We start from the raw sequence: 15,763 nt of genomic DNA, 5'->3' as shown, positions 1-15,763 counted from the left end.
TTTTTCTGTGGCAAGATGCATTATTACCCTGAAAAATGAGCTCAGCTCCACCAAACCGCCTTTTGACTGATGGAAGGAGAAAATATCCACCTGTGCATCTCCTGTAGGGGGAATGGCTGCCATCCTCTGGTCCTCTATCATCAATGATGGTGGAAATGTGCTCGTTTTCTTCAGCCAGTCATCTTTCCGTGTTTCATTGAACCAAACTAAAGCATCATCTCCTCGTCCAATCTGAATCTCTCTTCCATCCACAGTCCATGGCTGCTTCTCCTCTTCTCTTCTTCTTTAGGCGTTACTGATGGTTTGCGTTTGGCTTTTCTGGATAGAAATCCCATTTTCTTCAGTCTGGTCACCAACACCGACTCCTGTTTGCTGTCCTGACACTTTGACGTCTCCCTCGGTCGACCTGTCGGCTTCCCTTTTACAACTTTCCCATGTTGGTTGTACTTGCTCCAAATTATTTTGAGCTGACGGGGAACAGCCAACATCTTGAGCTGAATTTCCTTCTTGAAGGAGTTTTAAAATCATTTCCACTGTCTGTTGGGGCCACATTTCCTGACAATCAGTCGAATACAACAGGTTGCTAAACTCTGCAAACAGTCTTTTTAACTGCACTCATTTGCACATTTAGACTTTTACAAATGAATATTACAAGATCAATCCATCACTTTGTTTTTCTACTATCAATTACAAGTCTTTTTTGGCGAGTTGTGGAGAAATTCTTCCTCCAAATTTGCTGGAAGGTGTGTAAATCTGACCTGCACACTACTGCCATCTTCTGGCAGGAAGGATCACTGCATCCAACCGCATTCAAAGACTTCTTACACCTAATACACAGTACAGAGGTTTATTGTTTATATTAAATCAGAAAGATAAGCACTAGAACATACATTACAAACCAATAGAATTTTATATCTTGAGGGAAAATAAACTCAAATGACATTTAAAAAAAAGTAACACTAGTGGACATAAACATTTTTTTTAAATAACAGAACTGTACATTTTAATATGCAACTAAAAAAAAAGACAAAACAAATTAGACAATGAGTTAAGAGACGGAAAACAACCACGGGCGGCTAAAAGAGAGCTAAAGCTAAAGGGTAGTGATTATCAGCTGATGCAGGTAACTTCTGGAATATGAAAACACAAAGTAAGGCAGCAGAAGGCAGGCGTTGACACGGCAGGAAACAGGCTGAACAGAGGGACGAATGCAAAAAGAAACAAAATCACACGGCGATGTGGCTCCGCCCACTGCGTGAAAGACAACCGGAGCAGGTCAAATAATAAAAACTGAATATGAACCCTTAGAAAAACAACCCATCATCCCAGTTAAGTCTATCTGAGCAGTACTGACACTGAACCTTTCACCCAGAGCAGACCTGCAGTGCACACACCTCCGGACTGAAAGAGGAAGAGAAAAACCCTTTCATCGTTCATCACGGACGCTCTTGTTCTCCCGACTGTTGATCAGTTAGATGCAGACACAGAGGCAACACACACCGTGGACATGGACACATGTAATATTGTGATTTCTAGCTAATTTGATCCCTTACATTGTGTAAGTAAAAACTGGGCCTGAGAGCCATGTTACACTGCATAAAGTGCAAGCTGCACCTGTTCAACAGGTTCACTTACTTTGAAAAAGTTGCATAGGTAAAAGAGCAAAAAAAAAAAGACGAGTTCAGCAAAAGTGACACAAGGGGGCACTCCATGCCCGCCGTGGCTGAGCTGTTACATCATCAACTCCAAGTATGAGCTCCTTCACAGGCCGACGCGGCCGGGAATCAAACCGTGCTCCTCACATCACTTCAGAGCTGGAAACTGGCTGCTTGTGATTTCAAAGTGCGCACACACACACACACACACACACATCTGCAGCTTCATTCGACTTCTTTGGGTTATCAGGTGGAAAAGTATCAGTCTACACAATGTCAACCAATTAAATTAGTGCAAAAGAGTTTAAGTGCAATTTTACATGATGTCCAATGTCCACACAGTCACTACCTGCTCTCTGAATGACTCTGACAGAGTGTGTGTGTGTGTGTGTGAGAGAGAGATGGTGCTTTACTAAACTCCTGTAACAAAGGGACAGAAAGCCAACAACAATGTAGGATATACTGGAACCACAGTAGCACAGTGCATGCCCTTATTCACAATACAAGCGCCTTTACAAGTCAGTACAAAATGTAAAATAAATCATATCCAACAAACGTACATTTAAGTATTCTCTTAGAACATAAAAACCTGTTTAAAAAACTGAAAATGATTATGATGTTTCATTGTCCCAGTGCTGTCGGAGTTGTGCCGGAGAGGAACGTAGATGTTCAACCAAATTGCAAGGAAAAATATTGCATTTATTCAATTCATCTTAGAATTTCATTTCTCAATTGGAAATTCAAAAATATCGTAAATGTTCATTTATTCATTAAAGTCTCATCTTTGTAAACAGTTTGCCCTTTTTGTCTCATTTGAAAAAGAAAAAAAAACACTAATCAGACTAAAATTTGAGGCATATATATGAATATATATCTATATATTATAAATCTGTGGCAAACATTCGAAAAATAATCTGACACCATATGCAAAGAAATCACTTTGCAAACAAAACTCAGATCCTTCCTGTTCTTCATGTCGACCGAAGCTGCAGCTGGATTCAACTTTACACACGAAGCTGCTCCACTTCTGCAGGAGAGCTGTAAGAAACGTGGCATTTTTACTGCTTTTCAGCATGGCGATCGGGTTGCCATGGTGTGTAACCATGGTTATGGTGTTGCCATGGCTTCGGGGGAATGAGGGGCGGTGGGCTGCGAGTTGCGGGAGGACTTTGGGCTCCTCTCTGGATCGCCTCACGTGTTCCTCTGAGTCTTTTTGGTTTGAGGGGGAGAAGCTGTCTGGAGGAGGTGCAAAGACTCCGAGCTGGACTTGCATCGGCTCCCAGCCTCCATCTTTAACCCACAACTGCATCGTTTCAAATCAATTCTGATGGGCATGAGCTCAAGCACGCTTTGGGGTAACTTTGCGCCAAGCAGGTGTAAACAGTTTGTTCACAAGTCTCCTTTTAAAAAGGCGTGTGGGCGCATGCTGTTCATGTCTTTCACATTTACTGAATCTTAGTGGCAGTGGACGCATGCACAGTGGCCCTATAGAGATTGTCTGCATGCATAATCAGCTTTGTACACTATACACTGTGTGTGTGTGTGTGTGTGTGTGGGGGGGGGTGCGCTTCGGCCTCTAACTGTGAGATGCTCTGGACGTTCAGAGTCTGTCACTGCGGAACGTATCCTCCACAGATGGGTCCGGCAGCACCATGTCGGGATCACTGAGCATGCTCAGACCGTCCAGGCTGAGAGGCTCGATGCGCAGCTCGTCCTCCAACGGGAAGCCTCCCTCCGAGTCAAAACATTCGGGCACCGTGGAGAGAGCGCTGCTGATGTCCTTCGACAGACTCGGGTTGGAGTCATCTGAAAGAAACAGATGGTGGTGGGTGAATGTTTCCACAAGTTCAGAAGCACACTTCCTCTCGCTACAGCTGACAGCAGCGCTGCGCTCATCATTAGTCATTCTTTTGAAGCCGTAGACTTTAACCCTGAACAGACCGAGCTAAAGCTGAAGTTACCGTCAACCCTCCCTGGAGATGCTCTTCTAATCAGCTTGATACAGCTTTTTTAGCTTCTTTCAGCCGGTTGTTTTGGTCTCTCCTTGTTTGCAGCCACAGCGCTTTACACAACCAACCTGCCCAGTTTAACTGCCCCCTGCTGGCTCTTCCATGAGATTTTTCACTTGAAATAATGTGAGTAACCACGTTATACAACATTAATAACATTAGCTAGAATGGAGAAGAGTTCAGTTTGTGGTAGTTTGAATCCTCTGATCAGTGCTTGAATCTCTCTGTTATCTCCAAACTCAGAGGAAAGACGGGAAATTCTCCACTGGCTCATTTCTAAACGTCATCTTCTGGGATATCAATCCCTGGGATTCCTGCCATGTGTTTCAATTACATGCTAATATTAAAAAAAGAGGTTGATGCAGCTCCTCATTAGAAGTCAAACTGACGATACACGACGGGATGCCCAGTTCTGCACAGCAACGACTCAGTTTGACTGTCAAACGCGTTCTTAAAGATCGATTCATACGAAGTCGACAGAGTAGAACGCAGAAGCTGCAGTTGTAACAGCTTTTTTTTTTTACAGAATATATATTTAACTGCTGTGGGGTACATGTCTCACCATAATTACATCCGAAGTGGTCCAAAAATACAAGATAAATCCTATTGAAACATACTGTTACCTCCTGATTTGTACCAATTACAAAGCAAACCAAAGGAAGTCTTAACAATTATGTTACATGACATTCAAGGAAAAACCTGGAGGGCTACGAAGAGCGCGCCTGGTGGGTCGCCGCATTCGGACAGAGTTCTAACACCTGCCCTTCTCCAGGGGAACCGTTTCATTTTGCATTCACATGAGTCGGGGGCCTCGACAGGGACTGATGTGACGCAGCCGTCTGCGACAGACGTGTTACTTTAGCGCCACTCAGCAACAAAACAGAACCCGGGAAAAGTAAGGAGAGAAGAAAACAACAGCACCAAGAAGCTAACATGGAGAGCGAGGAGGCCACCGTGTTCATGGTCTGCATGACGGTGATATTAATCATGGACGATCACATCAGGCGTCTAAGATGGAGGCTGGAAGAGCTCACAGCGAGAGTCAGGAGACGGAGAATCCAGCAGCGGGCGATACTTCTTCCTTTCATGGAGGAAAGAAGGAGAGCAGAGCGCCGCAGACAAAGGAGACGACGTTTAACTTATTAAACAGGCGCCGGTTGGGTCCGTGTCGTATGAGTATTTCAGACAAGGGGCGGAGCTACAGCCACCAAACACCTACGTCATGTTCCTGTGGAGCCCAGAAAAGACCCTGAAGGAGCTGAAATGGTTCCAGGAACTGAGGGCCGTGGTCCCTGGTTCCTGTTTGTCCGAATGCAGGAAAAAAAACGGCCCCATTCCTGAAAAGGTTACAGGAACTGCAGAAGGTTCCTACAGTGGGAATGTGCCTATTCTTTCATGTTTTGGCTCTACTTTCCCCCCAAGCTGTGGCAGTCTCCAGATGTCAACCTGACCGAACATGTATGGAGATGCAATTATCTCAGGAGAAGCCTTCCCTTTAAAATTTCCCTTTACATCAGATCAGTTCCTCACTGGCCTCTCAGGGCTTCTGTAGCCAAACATTTTCTGTGAATACAAATAAAAAGGCGTCTTTAAACAGGGTCTCTGCAGGTTTCAACCAGTCAAATGTAAGACTTTTTAAGACCATAATAAATACAATTTAAGACCCATTTCACAACCATGCTGGCAAAAAAGCACAAGAGGCCTGAAGGAAACTCGGAGGACTGGAATTACATGCAAATTATGGGATTATTTTTACAACTTTTTCACACTGAAATACAAAATGCTGAACCTGACTAAAAACACCAGAAGCCTCTCTATTGTGAACTAATATTTGTTCTACTGTTAACTTTGGAGATGAGCCCCCCCCCTCCTCCTCTTTTTGGATTGCAACACTTGTATATAAACGAAGTGAAGAAGAAGAAGTGGACTATGAAGGGCCACATTAACGGAGACATGAAGATACAGTAACTGTGGTAGCATTAGCTGACGTGGAGCACAGTGACGGGATTTTACTTTGTGTTCTAACATCATCATGTCAGGGTTTCTCATCAGTTTCATGCATGTGTCCGTGCACGTGACGTTAGACTCGTTTTCTGAGCGGAATCCAGAGGAAAATACACAGTTAACGGGACGTCGCTGTGCGACAGCAGCTCGTCGCTGCGCGACAGCAGCTCGTCGCTATGCCACAGCAGCTCGTCGCTGTGCGACAGCAGCTCGACGCTACGCGACAGCAGCTCGTCGCTATGCCACAGCAGCTCGTCGCTATGCCACAGCAGCTCGTCGCTATGCCACAGCAGCTCGACGCTACGCGACAGCAGCTCGTCGCTATGCGACAGCAGTTCGTCGCTGCGCGACAGCAGCTCGTCGCTATGCAACAGCAGCTCGTCGCTATGCCACAGCAGCTCGTCGCTATGCCACAGCAGCTCGACGCTACGCAACAGCAGCTCGACGCTACGCAACAGCAGCTCGCCGCTACGCAACAGCAGCTCGTCGCCACGCAACAGCAGCTCGTCGCCACGCGACAGCAGCTCGTCGCTGCGCGACAGCAGCTCGTCGCCGCGCGACAGCAGCTCGTCGCTGCGCGACAGCAGCTCGTCGCTACGCCACAGCAGCTCGTCGCTACGCCACAGCAGCTCGACGCTACGCAACAGCAGCTCGACGCTACGCAACAGCAGCTCGCCGCTACGCAACAGCAGCTCGTCGCCACGCAACAGCAGCTCGTCGCCACGCAACAGCAGCTCGTCGCCACGCAACAGCAGCTCGTCGCCACGCAACAGCAGCTCGTCGCCACGCAACAGCAGCTCGACGCCACGCAACAGCAGCTCGACGCTATGACAGAAAACACAAGTGGTCAGATCTGAGTTTACGTGTGTCGGTGACGCCGCACACGGACTAAAGACACCTGCCGGGTGCGCTGTGCTGCTGGTGACCCCCCCGCCAACACACCGGGGCGCGCGCACAACACAACAACAAGCTAGCAACACGCTAACTAGCTGTGCTGGATAAGTTCTGACCGGGGTCCTCAGGTACTTTAGTTCCGTTTGGTTGTTGTAGCTCCTCAAAAACCGAAATAATTAAAAGCAAGACTGAAGTTTACACATTTGTTTTAAATAAAAGTAACGTTAGTAACGTAAGACTAAATTTTAAGATAAGTTTAGACATGTTAAGGCCGTTTTAAGACTTTTTAACACCCTGTTAAAGGGGACCAGACGCCCTCGGATCCGACGCACTCACCGGTGAGGATGATGTTTGGCAGTCCTCCGCTGCAGTTGGAGTACAGCATGTTGGACCTCATGTGCATTGGGTCCTGCAGGTTGCCGTGGCTGCCACCCAACCCTGACAGAGCAACCTGGGAGTAGTAAAGCGAGGAGGACGAAGGATCGAGGCAAGACCCGCCTGCTGTGGAGCTCATCGCGTTTTCCAACAGACCGAACTGGTCCAACTGGCCAGCAGATGGTGGAGAGAAAACACACAGAATCAGTGAGCTGAACTGGAGCCACGGTCCCCCTGGCAGTCCGATTCATGCGATGTTCAAATATTTTCCCAGCACAAACAGAACCGCTTTAACATCACAACTGAATGTGGAAATCCGCCGTTACCCTGTTTAAGAAGTAAAGTATGAACAGAAACTTCTGTTTCAGTCCCTCCAGAATAACTTCTGCTGAAACTGTTCCTGTAAAAACCTCCTGCTGTAACTTCTGTGGAATTTTTACCTAAAATAAAAAGGTCAAGCTTTGAAGCTCACCTTCGACTGGAAACGTGCACTTTTTTGGCGTTTAACGTGCACTCCATCTTTGTCTCACCTGATAGGGGAGGGTCTTGCTCTGGCGATTAAAGAACTGTTGCTCCATGAAGGGGTCATTGAAGAGTGTCGCCATACTGTTGTGCTGTCAGAAAGGAAAGGAGGTCTCAAAATGTCACATTTGCAGAGGTTGTATTTGCTAAATTATGACATGATTCAGTGAGGTACAGCGGCACAGGCTTTGTTTGCCATTAAGCAATAAATCATTTCTGCGATAAGCCAGTGTTTCCCCTTCCAGAGGGCCTCCTGCACAGCATGTTGTAGCAGCTTTCCTGCTCCAACACACATGATTTACATGTGTCAGCTCCTCATCAAGCTAAAATAAATGGCCCATTCATTTGAATCATGTATGTGAGACACCAGGAACTGGACTGGGAACCACTGTTATAAAGCTATTTCTCATCATCTTCAGGCAGAGCTGAGCAGTGTGGCCAAAAAAATCCATAAAGTTGATTATTTAAACCAACTTAAGACAACTAAAAATGGTCTTCTTTGTTGAAATTGGTAGCCTCACCATGTGCAACATCATAAAAAAGCTCAAATTAGCACGTGTGAGGGTGTAGGTCAGGGATAAACTCCGGTCCTCGAGGGCTGCTGTCCTGCAGGTTTTAGATGCTTCAAAGCACCTGATTCAGATTAATTGAATCTCTTCAAAAGATTGTTAAGTTCTGCACAAACCAGCTAAAGAGGCATTGATCTGAATCAGGTGTGTTGGAGCAGGGAAGCATCTAAAACCTGCAGGACAGCGGCCCTCCAGGACCGGAGTTGGACATCCCTGGTGTAGGTGATGGAGCAAAAATGTACAAAGAACAAAGCAAATCCAATAAGAACCCCAGCTGAAAGGATCTATCGGTCAGTTTACAGATGTTTTCTAAACACTGCTCAACTTCGTCAGCTCCCACACTAACTTCTGCAAACGCACACAGACGTGGACGCTCTTCGCAGCACTTACTTGGCCTACATTGAAGTCCAGTTGGACTTGTTGTAGCGGTGACACAGGCTGCTGCTGCTGCTGCTGTTGCTGCTGATGTTGCTGCTGCTGCTGATGTTGCTGCTGCTGATGTTGCTGCTGCTGATGTTGCTGCTGTTGCTGCTGATGTTGCTGATGTTGCTGCTGCTGATGTTGCTGCTGATGTTGCTGCTGCTGATGTTGCTGCTGCTGCTGCCGTTGTCGGCCCTGATCCACTGCATGCTGGGACTGCTGCTGGTAGAGCGGGTAGGGTGGGGGCGGCTCCCTTGGCATGTTGCTGGTGTCCAGAGCAACTCCCTACAAAGAACAGAGAGAGCCAGCAGGAGTCACTACAGACTTACTGCCAGTTCCATAGACTTGGGGCTTGAAAGCTATTCATTCTGACTGCAGTGTCACTGCTCACCATACTTCAGCCATCACAACATGGAAAGAACAATCGCACCACTGTACTGATTCAGGAACCGTAGGAATTTCCATTTTTAAGGTGGTTAATTATCATTTCATCTTGTTTGAGCTCGTCTTTTAGCACTTTTAAACTGGAGTAACAACAGCTAAATATCAAACACATATTCCAAACCAACTCCTTTGTCAGAGAACTGAAACACCTCCGTGTGAAGGGACTGCACCTGTGTGATGGGGGACAGCGAGGGGGACATGGTGGGAGACAGCTGCTTGGCCAGACCCCTGCGCTGCTCGGCTCCCGGAGACAGGGTGAGCGGGCTGATGGGAGTCGGCCGTCGCCGGGGCGAGTTGCTGGACAGACGCAGGGACGAGCTGATGGAGGGATTGCTGAGCGACGACTGCAGCTGGCAGTTGTTGAGGGAAGCCTGAATGGAGGGATTGCTCAACGAGGAGGAAAGACCTGCTGGGAGAACACCGACAAAGAAAGCAACACACCCTTAATCAGAGGAGCTTCAGATTCATTTGGGTGTAAATGAGGAACGCTTGTGTGCGTGTAAGTACTGGATTTTCCAGAATGCTCTCCAGTCTCTGACACAAAACACTGGACTTTATTGTGTGACTGGGGAGGAAGAGAAAGATGGGGAGCAGGGGAAAAGAAAAGAGCCGATTGTAGCGAGCCAAAAGAGGGTCAAAATTCCTCCGTCACTTTGGTGCTCGGCCAGGCTGAACTGTGCCGGACCTGTGAGCCCGACGACTCCCACAAAGAGGAAAGAGTGAAAGGGAGCAGCAGTGGGTGTGATCAGATCAGAGTGAGGAAGTCAGAGACAGAGAGAGCCTTCAAACGACTTATCAATAATGTATGGCGGACTGGCAGAGAAGCCTGGAACCGGCTCCGAACACTGGAGCAGCCGTTCCACATTAAACTTCAGCACCGGAACAAACTTTCAGCTTGTTCAAACTGACCAAATCCCCCACAGATGATGACTCACTTCCAGAGATATGCAGACCATTTCCCTGGAAATCGCAAAGAGAATGTGCTCGTGTTCGAGATGGAGTTAAATCAAATAACTGAATTAACTGCTCAAACTTTATTAGGAGCTAAAAAAAAACAGCAAAAAGAGCAAAGACTAAGAAGAAACTAAATAGAGAGAAGAAACAGAGCCACAGCAGTTTGGTAAAGACTAAAAAAGATGGATCCATCGTCCCTTCATCCTCATTTCGATTCATCTGGAGCATAAATCTGTTACACCTAACGAAGACATACAGAGGGGTAGACGGGTGCTCACAACCTCTTTCACACAGGAGATCATTAACATTAATGCTTCATGAATCTGCAACAGGAATGGTCTGTGCAGCCCCCCCCCCCTCGCTTCATTCAGATGTCACAGTTTTCTCACGACAGGCCCACTTCCATAACAGCTCAGCATGTTAGCTTGCAGCAGCTGTGAAACACCGAGCTGAGCTCTGCTCTCAAAGCATTTTAAAATAAAGCAAAGTGTTCAACGTGCTGCACCCAAGCGAAGGTAAGAGATAAACGCCGGCTTGGTTATGTGACCTCAGCCCAGTGCTTCCATGTTTGTTCTCATACGAAATGCTCTGGTTGAATATTCAGGTCTGGAAGAGGACATGGCAACAGTAACCGTGCCCTTGCATCAGATGTGACTCCTGTTGTGTTGAAACCTGATATAACTGGCAGTGAATCCAGTTGCTGCCCAGCAGCTTTTTAACCGTTTCTATCTTTCTACGGTTAAATGTGTTTTAGATTTTAAAAAAGCTTTGAATAAGTCACTCATTTCTCCCTCTCTTGTCCATATTATCTTCAGGTTTGTTCAGATTCGTCGCTCTGAAGGTTTAGTTTCTACTTTAGCTACAGGCAGAGATGAAATCTGTTTTTTGAGCATCACAAATCAGAATATCCTCAATCATAAAAACTGCAGAATAATCTCCAGAAATCTATTTTTGTTCACATAGCAAAGTCTCATCTGTGTGGATAAAGTCCGATTGAGATTTCCAAGCTGACAGAGATTTGTTGAAAGACTTGATGGTTAACAGAAGTAAAATCTTTAGACTATCATAATGACTCCCAACAGGTCTCTGTGGTGGATTTAGGACTTCTGTTAGGATTTCACTTGTCAGAGATATTAAAAAGAAAAAAGAGCCTGAAATCAAGTCAGATCTGAGCTCTCCACCCACCCTGGGAGTTGCCGATGCCCAAGTGCATCATGGCGGCGGGCAGGTTTCCAGTGCTGCTGCCCCCACTGAGGCTGGGGTACCCTCCGTTGTCCTCAGGGTCCAGCGGGGTGGAGAGGGGAGAGGGGAACTGCAGGTTGCTGAGGTCAGGCAGGGAACCACCAGTGCTCAACGAGCCCTGGTAGTGGGACAAGCCAGGGTTCTGCTCCGGAGATGGAAATATACTGCAGTGAGGAAAGACAGAAAAATCCATTTGACCGATGTTTTCGGAGTTTAAATCAATGTAGGCAATGCAAGCAATTTTAAGTTAAGGTTTCAAACGGACTCCTGTGGACTTTTTTACCCACCTACCATCCTTTCCTTCGCTTATTCCATTTCTATTGTTACCATTTTTTTCCCAAAATGCAACTGTGACTCATCAGTCTCCAAACAAACTGGCACATCACAAACTAATTAACAAATGTTTGCCCTGATAAACACACAGCGCCTCTCTATCGGAAACAAAAGACTGAGATTAAGGTAAAAACGCAGCTTTGCATCATAAAGCTCCGTTTTTGCTCCTTTTCCACGCTAAATCAAAGGCATCGTATATCAGACAGATCCCATCTCTGAAGGCTCTCAGCACCGCTTTCTGCATGAATAAAATATGACCTATAAATTCTGCCCCATCTGTACCATTTACCAGCCATGTGATACCAGAAAGCTGCTGCTGCTGTTAAGCTAATTAACAGCTTATAAAAATCCAATTATAGATTTTCCTCTTAATCTCGACATGATACTGGAGGTAACTCGCAGAGAAAAGCTTGGTCAAATGTTGCTTAACAATGCCAGTCGTGTTAGATTGCCCTCACAATCTCTTCTTTTATGAAGTTAAAGGGATAAAAAGGAAAATAAACTTCCTGTGTAAAGCATTAGGAATTTCTGGTATGGCATTTCTAGGAAACCATTGTGTTTTGAGCAGCTGCTGCAGTTACTGCCTATGCAAGATCACAGGGTTACAGGCTTATCTGAGAGGGTTATTGTGATGTTAAAATGCAGCGATGAAACGGGTCCAATGATGAAGCAGTTTATGTACAAAGGTGCAGAAAGATCCGTGTCCTCAGACTTACTTAATTCCAGGCACTTCACATGATTTAGGCCTTGATGCCAGAGACTGAACCTGAAACAGACACCCAGACTGAACAGTTAGCGACACATAACTGATTCCCAAATAATAAATTAGAACAAAAAACAAGCAGCATTTAGCTGTTATGCTGCAAACAAGTGGAACAAACTGCCAGAGGAGATTAAACTGTCACCAAATGCAGACATTTTTAAATCCAGGTTAAAACCATTTATTTTCTCATGCGTCTGTGCATGAAATCTGCACGATATCTTTTAACTTATCCAGACTGTTGCTTGTTTTTAATCATTTTATTTCTTTCTTTCATGTATTTCTAATGCTTCTTCCGCTGCCTGCTGCCATGCTTTTATTCTATGTGAAGCACTTTGAATTGTTTTGTACATGAAATGAGCTACAAATAAAGTCGATAACATTTCCAGATCGTTTTTCTTTTTAACAGCACAAAGGGTGGTATTGCATTAGAGTTCAGCAGAAGGAAGCTAAATCCCTGAATCAGGCTTGACGGGAACTGGGGTTTCCAGAAACAGCTGAAATGTATCTGGAAACCACAAGGCTTTGTGGCTTCCACGTGCCACATCAAGCATGTAGAGCTTCCTGGGAGGATACAGCGAAGGACATTTGGTGTGCCTCAAATTCCCTAAAAAACATTTGATAACTGGAAGAGGAGGCCCGGCTCGCCTCAGATGCAGCGTTCAGCCGGGATAACTGCTGACCCAGACGGGGGATACTGTTGGAAGGAACATTTTGAGGGGTTCCTAAACCTCAGGAGGCAAGGTCTGAAGACTTATCCTCGCCTATAATCCTGTTTAAGGTCACAGAAGTTGTCAAGAAGCTCTTCAGATTATCTTGGGGAAACAGGAGGCTCTGGGTGTTTATAGAGGGACCAATGGGTGCTCCAAACCCATAGCTCAGACTTGTTTTATAGACCTAGAAGTCATGAACATGTCTGTAGGCGAACTCATAGGGTTACGAAGAGGTACAGAGTCCTCAAGTTCAGGGATGTCCGCGGCCTGGAGGATGATGTATGCCAGGGATGTCCAACTCTGGTCCTCGAGGGCCGCTGTCCTGCAGGTTTTAGATGTTTCCCTGCTCCAACACACCTGATTCAGATCGATGCCTCATTGGCTGGTTCGTGCAGAATTTAACAACCTTTTGAGGAGATCCATTTAATCTGAATCAGGTGCTTTGAAGCATCTAAAACCTGCAGGACAGCGGCCCTCTATGCAGCCTATGGTTGGTTTCTGCAGGCTACCTCAGAACGGCCCTCCTGACTACTGTGGAACAACTTTCAACCGAGCAAAGCCATTATTCTCTGCTGGAATATGACTCTCCCTCTGAGTTGAGGGTGAGTTCCTCCGTTAAAATGAGGAATTTCTTTTGTTCACGAGTGATGCATCAGCACTAATGCAGTGTTTTTAACCAGGCCCTGATGTAGACTCAGAACTTTATGGAGGGATTACCTGACTCATCTGGCCTGGGAATGCCACAGGAGTTGGTGAGGAGATGGACATCTGGAATACCCTGCTTAGCCTAATGCCACCCCGACCCAATTTCTGCTAAGCGGAAGAAAATAGATTGATGGATGGATAGATGGATGGATAGATGATCCTGGTGGGGTGTCTTTTCAAGGATTTTAGGAACTTAAATCCTTTATACTATGAGCAGATGGCCCAAAATGTTTGTTTGGAGTTCCAGATTCAAGAAACATTTATAATGAAGACTGAAAAACATTTCTGGCGTTTGAATCTGCAACGAGCTGCTGTCCCCACACAGACGTTTTAGTTCACACTGAACGGAAAGACGAGCAGCATTTTTGATTTACTTGATCGTTTTCTCATAGATCTCCTTTGTGCTTCAAATGGCAGAATAGTAAACATGCTTCAGTGCAGAAATCTGCTGCGCGTTCTGCCCATTTAAAGTCAGACAGGAAAGACTAGTTCAACAAGAAGGGTGACAAGTCTGTGCTAATTCCCAGCAGGAATCCAAGGTGTCATAATCACCTGAAATGACACGAGGCCGTGTCAGATCAGTTTAACTACTTCAAAGTTAAACTGCTTTAAGCTTTGCAGGAGCACAAGATGATTGTTGCTCTCAAAACTGTGCATTTAATGCCTTTTATAAGTAGAAAAGGGTAAATAATGAAAAAATAGGACGTTTTTTCACTCGCTTGAGGTGGATTTTTGCACATAAGAGGGGGTGAAAACAGCTCTTTGCTGTTCACGACTAATCGCACAAACAGTCAGCCGTTTCTGCTTTTCAGTAATGAACGTCACCAATCATCGCTGACATGAAAGACTGATCAGAACCCACACAGCTGGAAACAATCTTTTCATCATTCTTTTCTGTGGAAAAGCAACCGCTGCTTTGTTTCTCTGAGTCTGAGGTGCTGCTTTGTGTCGATGTTCACACCAGATGCATAAAGTGCTCTTAAACACCACCAGCTGATAACACTGTGCAGTCTTGTTTCGAGTAGTTTGTGAAAAAATTGGCAGCATTTGAAATTCACTTGGCAGCTGGACAGAAACAGACCCCAGTGGGTGGATATCCTAAAGGATTCCTCAGAACTGTTTGCTCCGAAAACGCAGATGGTGAACATTAAACAAACATATCTAAGTCAGTCTGACCCTGTTGTTTTGGATCTGAGTAATAATGAAACGGCAGCTCACACAGACGATAATCTGGTTTGATATCTGGAGTTGCCCCGTGTAAAACGGTGCACAAAGTGTGGCCACAGTCTCACCTTCTTGGCCTCCCACAGCTGCTTTGGAAGCGGCTTACTGACGCCTATTAGATTCTCCTCGTTAGGCAGAGCAGGGAAGGAGAAGACTGCAGGAATAAAGATGCAGAAATAAGAGACTTGTGTAATAAAATGCATCCATTTGTGTCATGGTTTCCACCTACCATCTCCGGCGCTGTCTACCTCGGCTTCATTTAAACTAGCTGCATGCCAGCCTCCAGGGAAACAAGCGAGGATTGATGAAGAAAGGGAACATAAAAACCAAGGGCAGAGAAACATTAGAGGTTATTCAATATTAATCACCTGTTCGAAGTATGTCTGTCACATTCATTTACTCAACAGCTGGGCATCTGGCATCAGGTTATTAATCACAGAGAAGAGGAATGGGGGGGATGGGGAATAAAGAGGCTTTCTTTTCCTTGTAGCAGGAGATTCCATGACAAATGCATCCGAGTTTGTTCTTTTCCCCTTCTTTTAATTTTGCCCACCCTGAGCAACACTTCTGTTGCTTCTTATGAAAAACATGTTTTGCTCCTCTTTAATAAACTCGAGCGGAGCTGCTCTTTGATCCGCTGCCCACCCGCTCCTTCCCTTTCCATGCTCTCATTCTTTCTGGGACCCATTCATTTTGAGAGACGGCCTTTCGGCGGCTGCAGCAGATGGGACAATGATGCGATACAACAGTCTGGCACCATTGCACTCCCTCTTCAGAGGTGTTTGGACACTGGAGCTCTCAGCTGCAACTCAGACGCAAACAGGACAACTGGAATGGAAAATGGCTGGCTTGTGTCCCTGGCAGGATCCCAATGAGCACTGCACTCAATACATGCAATGCAAGAAAAATGCTGTCTCCTGCTAAAGCGCAGGAGCAATCA

General features: G+C 45.9%; 1 protein-coding gene across 6 annotated transcripts in view; it reads right to left on the bottom strand.

Annotated features, from left to right (window-relative positions):
• Positions 1–831: 831 nt before the first annotated feature.
• crtc3 (CREB regulated transcription coactivator 3) overlaps positions 832–15,763 on the bottom strand; it is a 44,040-nt gene continuing 29,108 nt past the window's right edge. For 2 of the 6 annotated variants that reach the window (XM_072379916.1, XM_072379920.1), the window contains 9 exons: positions 15,053–15,103; positions 14,892–14,977; positions 12,138–12,187; positions 11,032–11,252; positions 9,063–9,301; positions 8,419–8,733; positions 7,468–7,551; positions 6,899–7,106; positions 832–3,461 (listed from right to left, as the gene is read on the bottom strand). In XM_072379916.1, the coding sequence (XP_072236017.1) occupies positions 3,256–3,461; positions 6,899–7,106; positions 7,468–7,551; positions 8,419–8,733; positions 9,063–9,301; positions 11,032–11,252; positions 12,138–12,187; positions 14,892–14,977; positions 15,053–15,103 (1,460 nt within the window). In that variant the 3' untranslated portion in view covers positions 832–3,255. The remainder of the gene's footprint in view (positions 3,462–6,898; positions 7,107–7,467; positions 7,552–8,418; positions 8,734–9,062; positions 9,302–11,031; positions 11,253–12,137; positions 12,188–14,891; positions 14,978–15,052; positions 15,104–15,763) is intronic. The other 4 variants (XM_072379919.1, XM_072379921.1, XM_072379917.1 and 1 more) reach the window with 3 other exon arrangements.

Source organism: Leuresthes tenuis, unplaced genomic scaffold (genome assembly GCF_036924035.1).
Source record: "Leuresthes tenuis unplaced genomic scaffold, fLeuTen1.0.hap1 SCAF_2, whole genome shotgun sequence".
Classification (NCBI taxonomy): Eukaryota; Metazoa; Chordata; class Actinopteri; order Atheriniformes; family Atherinopsidae; genus Leuresthes; species Leuresthes tenuis.
This window is presented reverse-complemented; position numbering and strand designations above follow the sequence as displayed.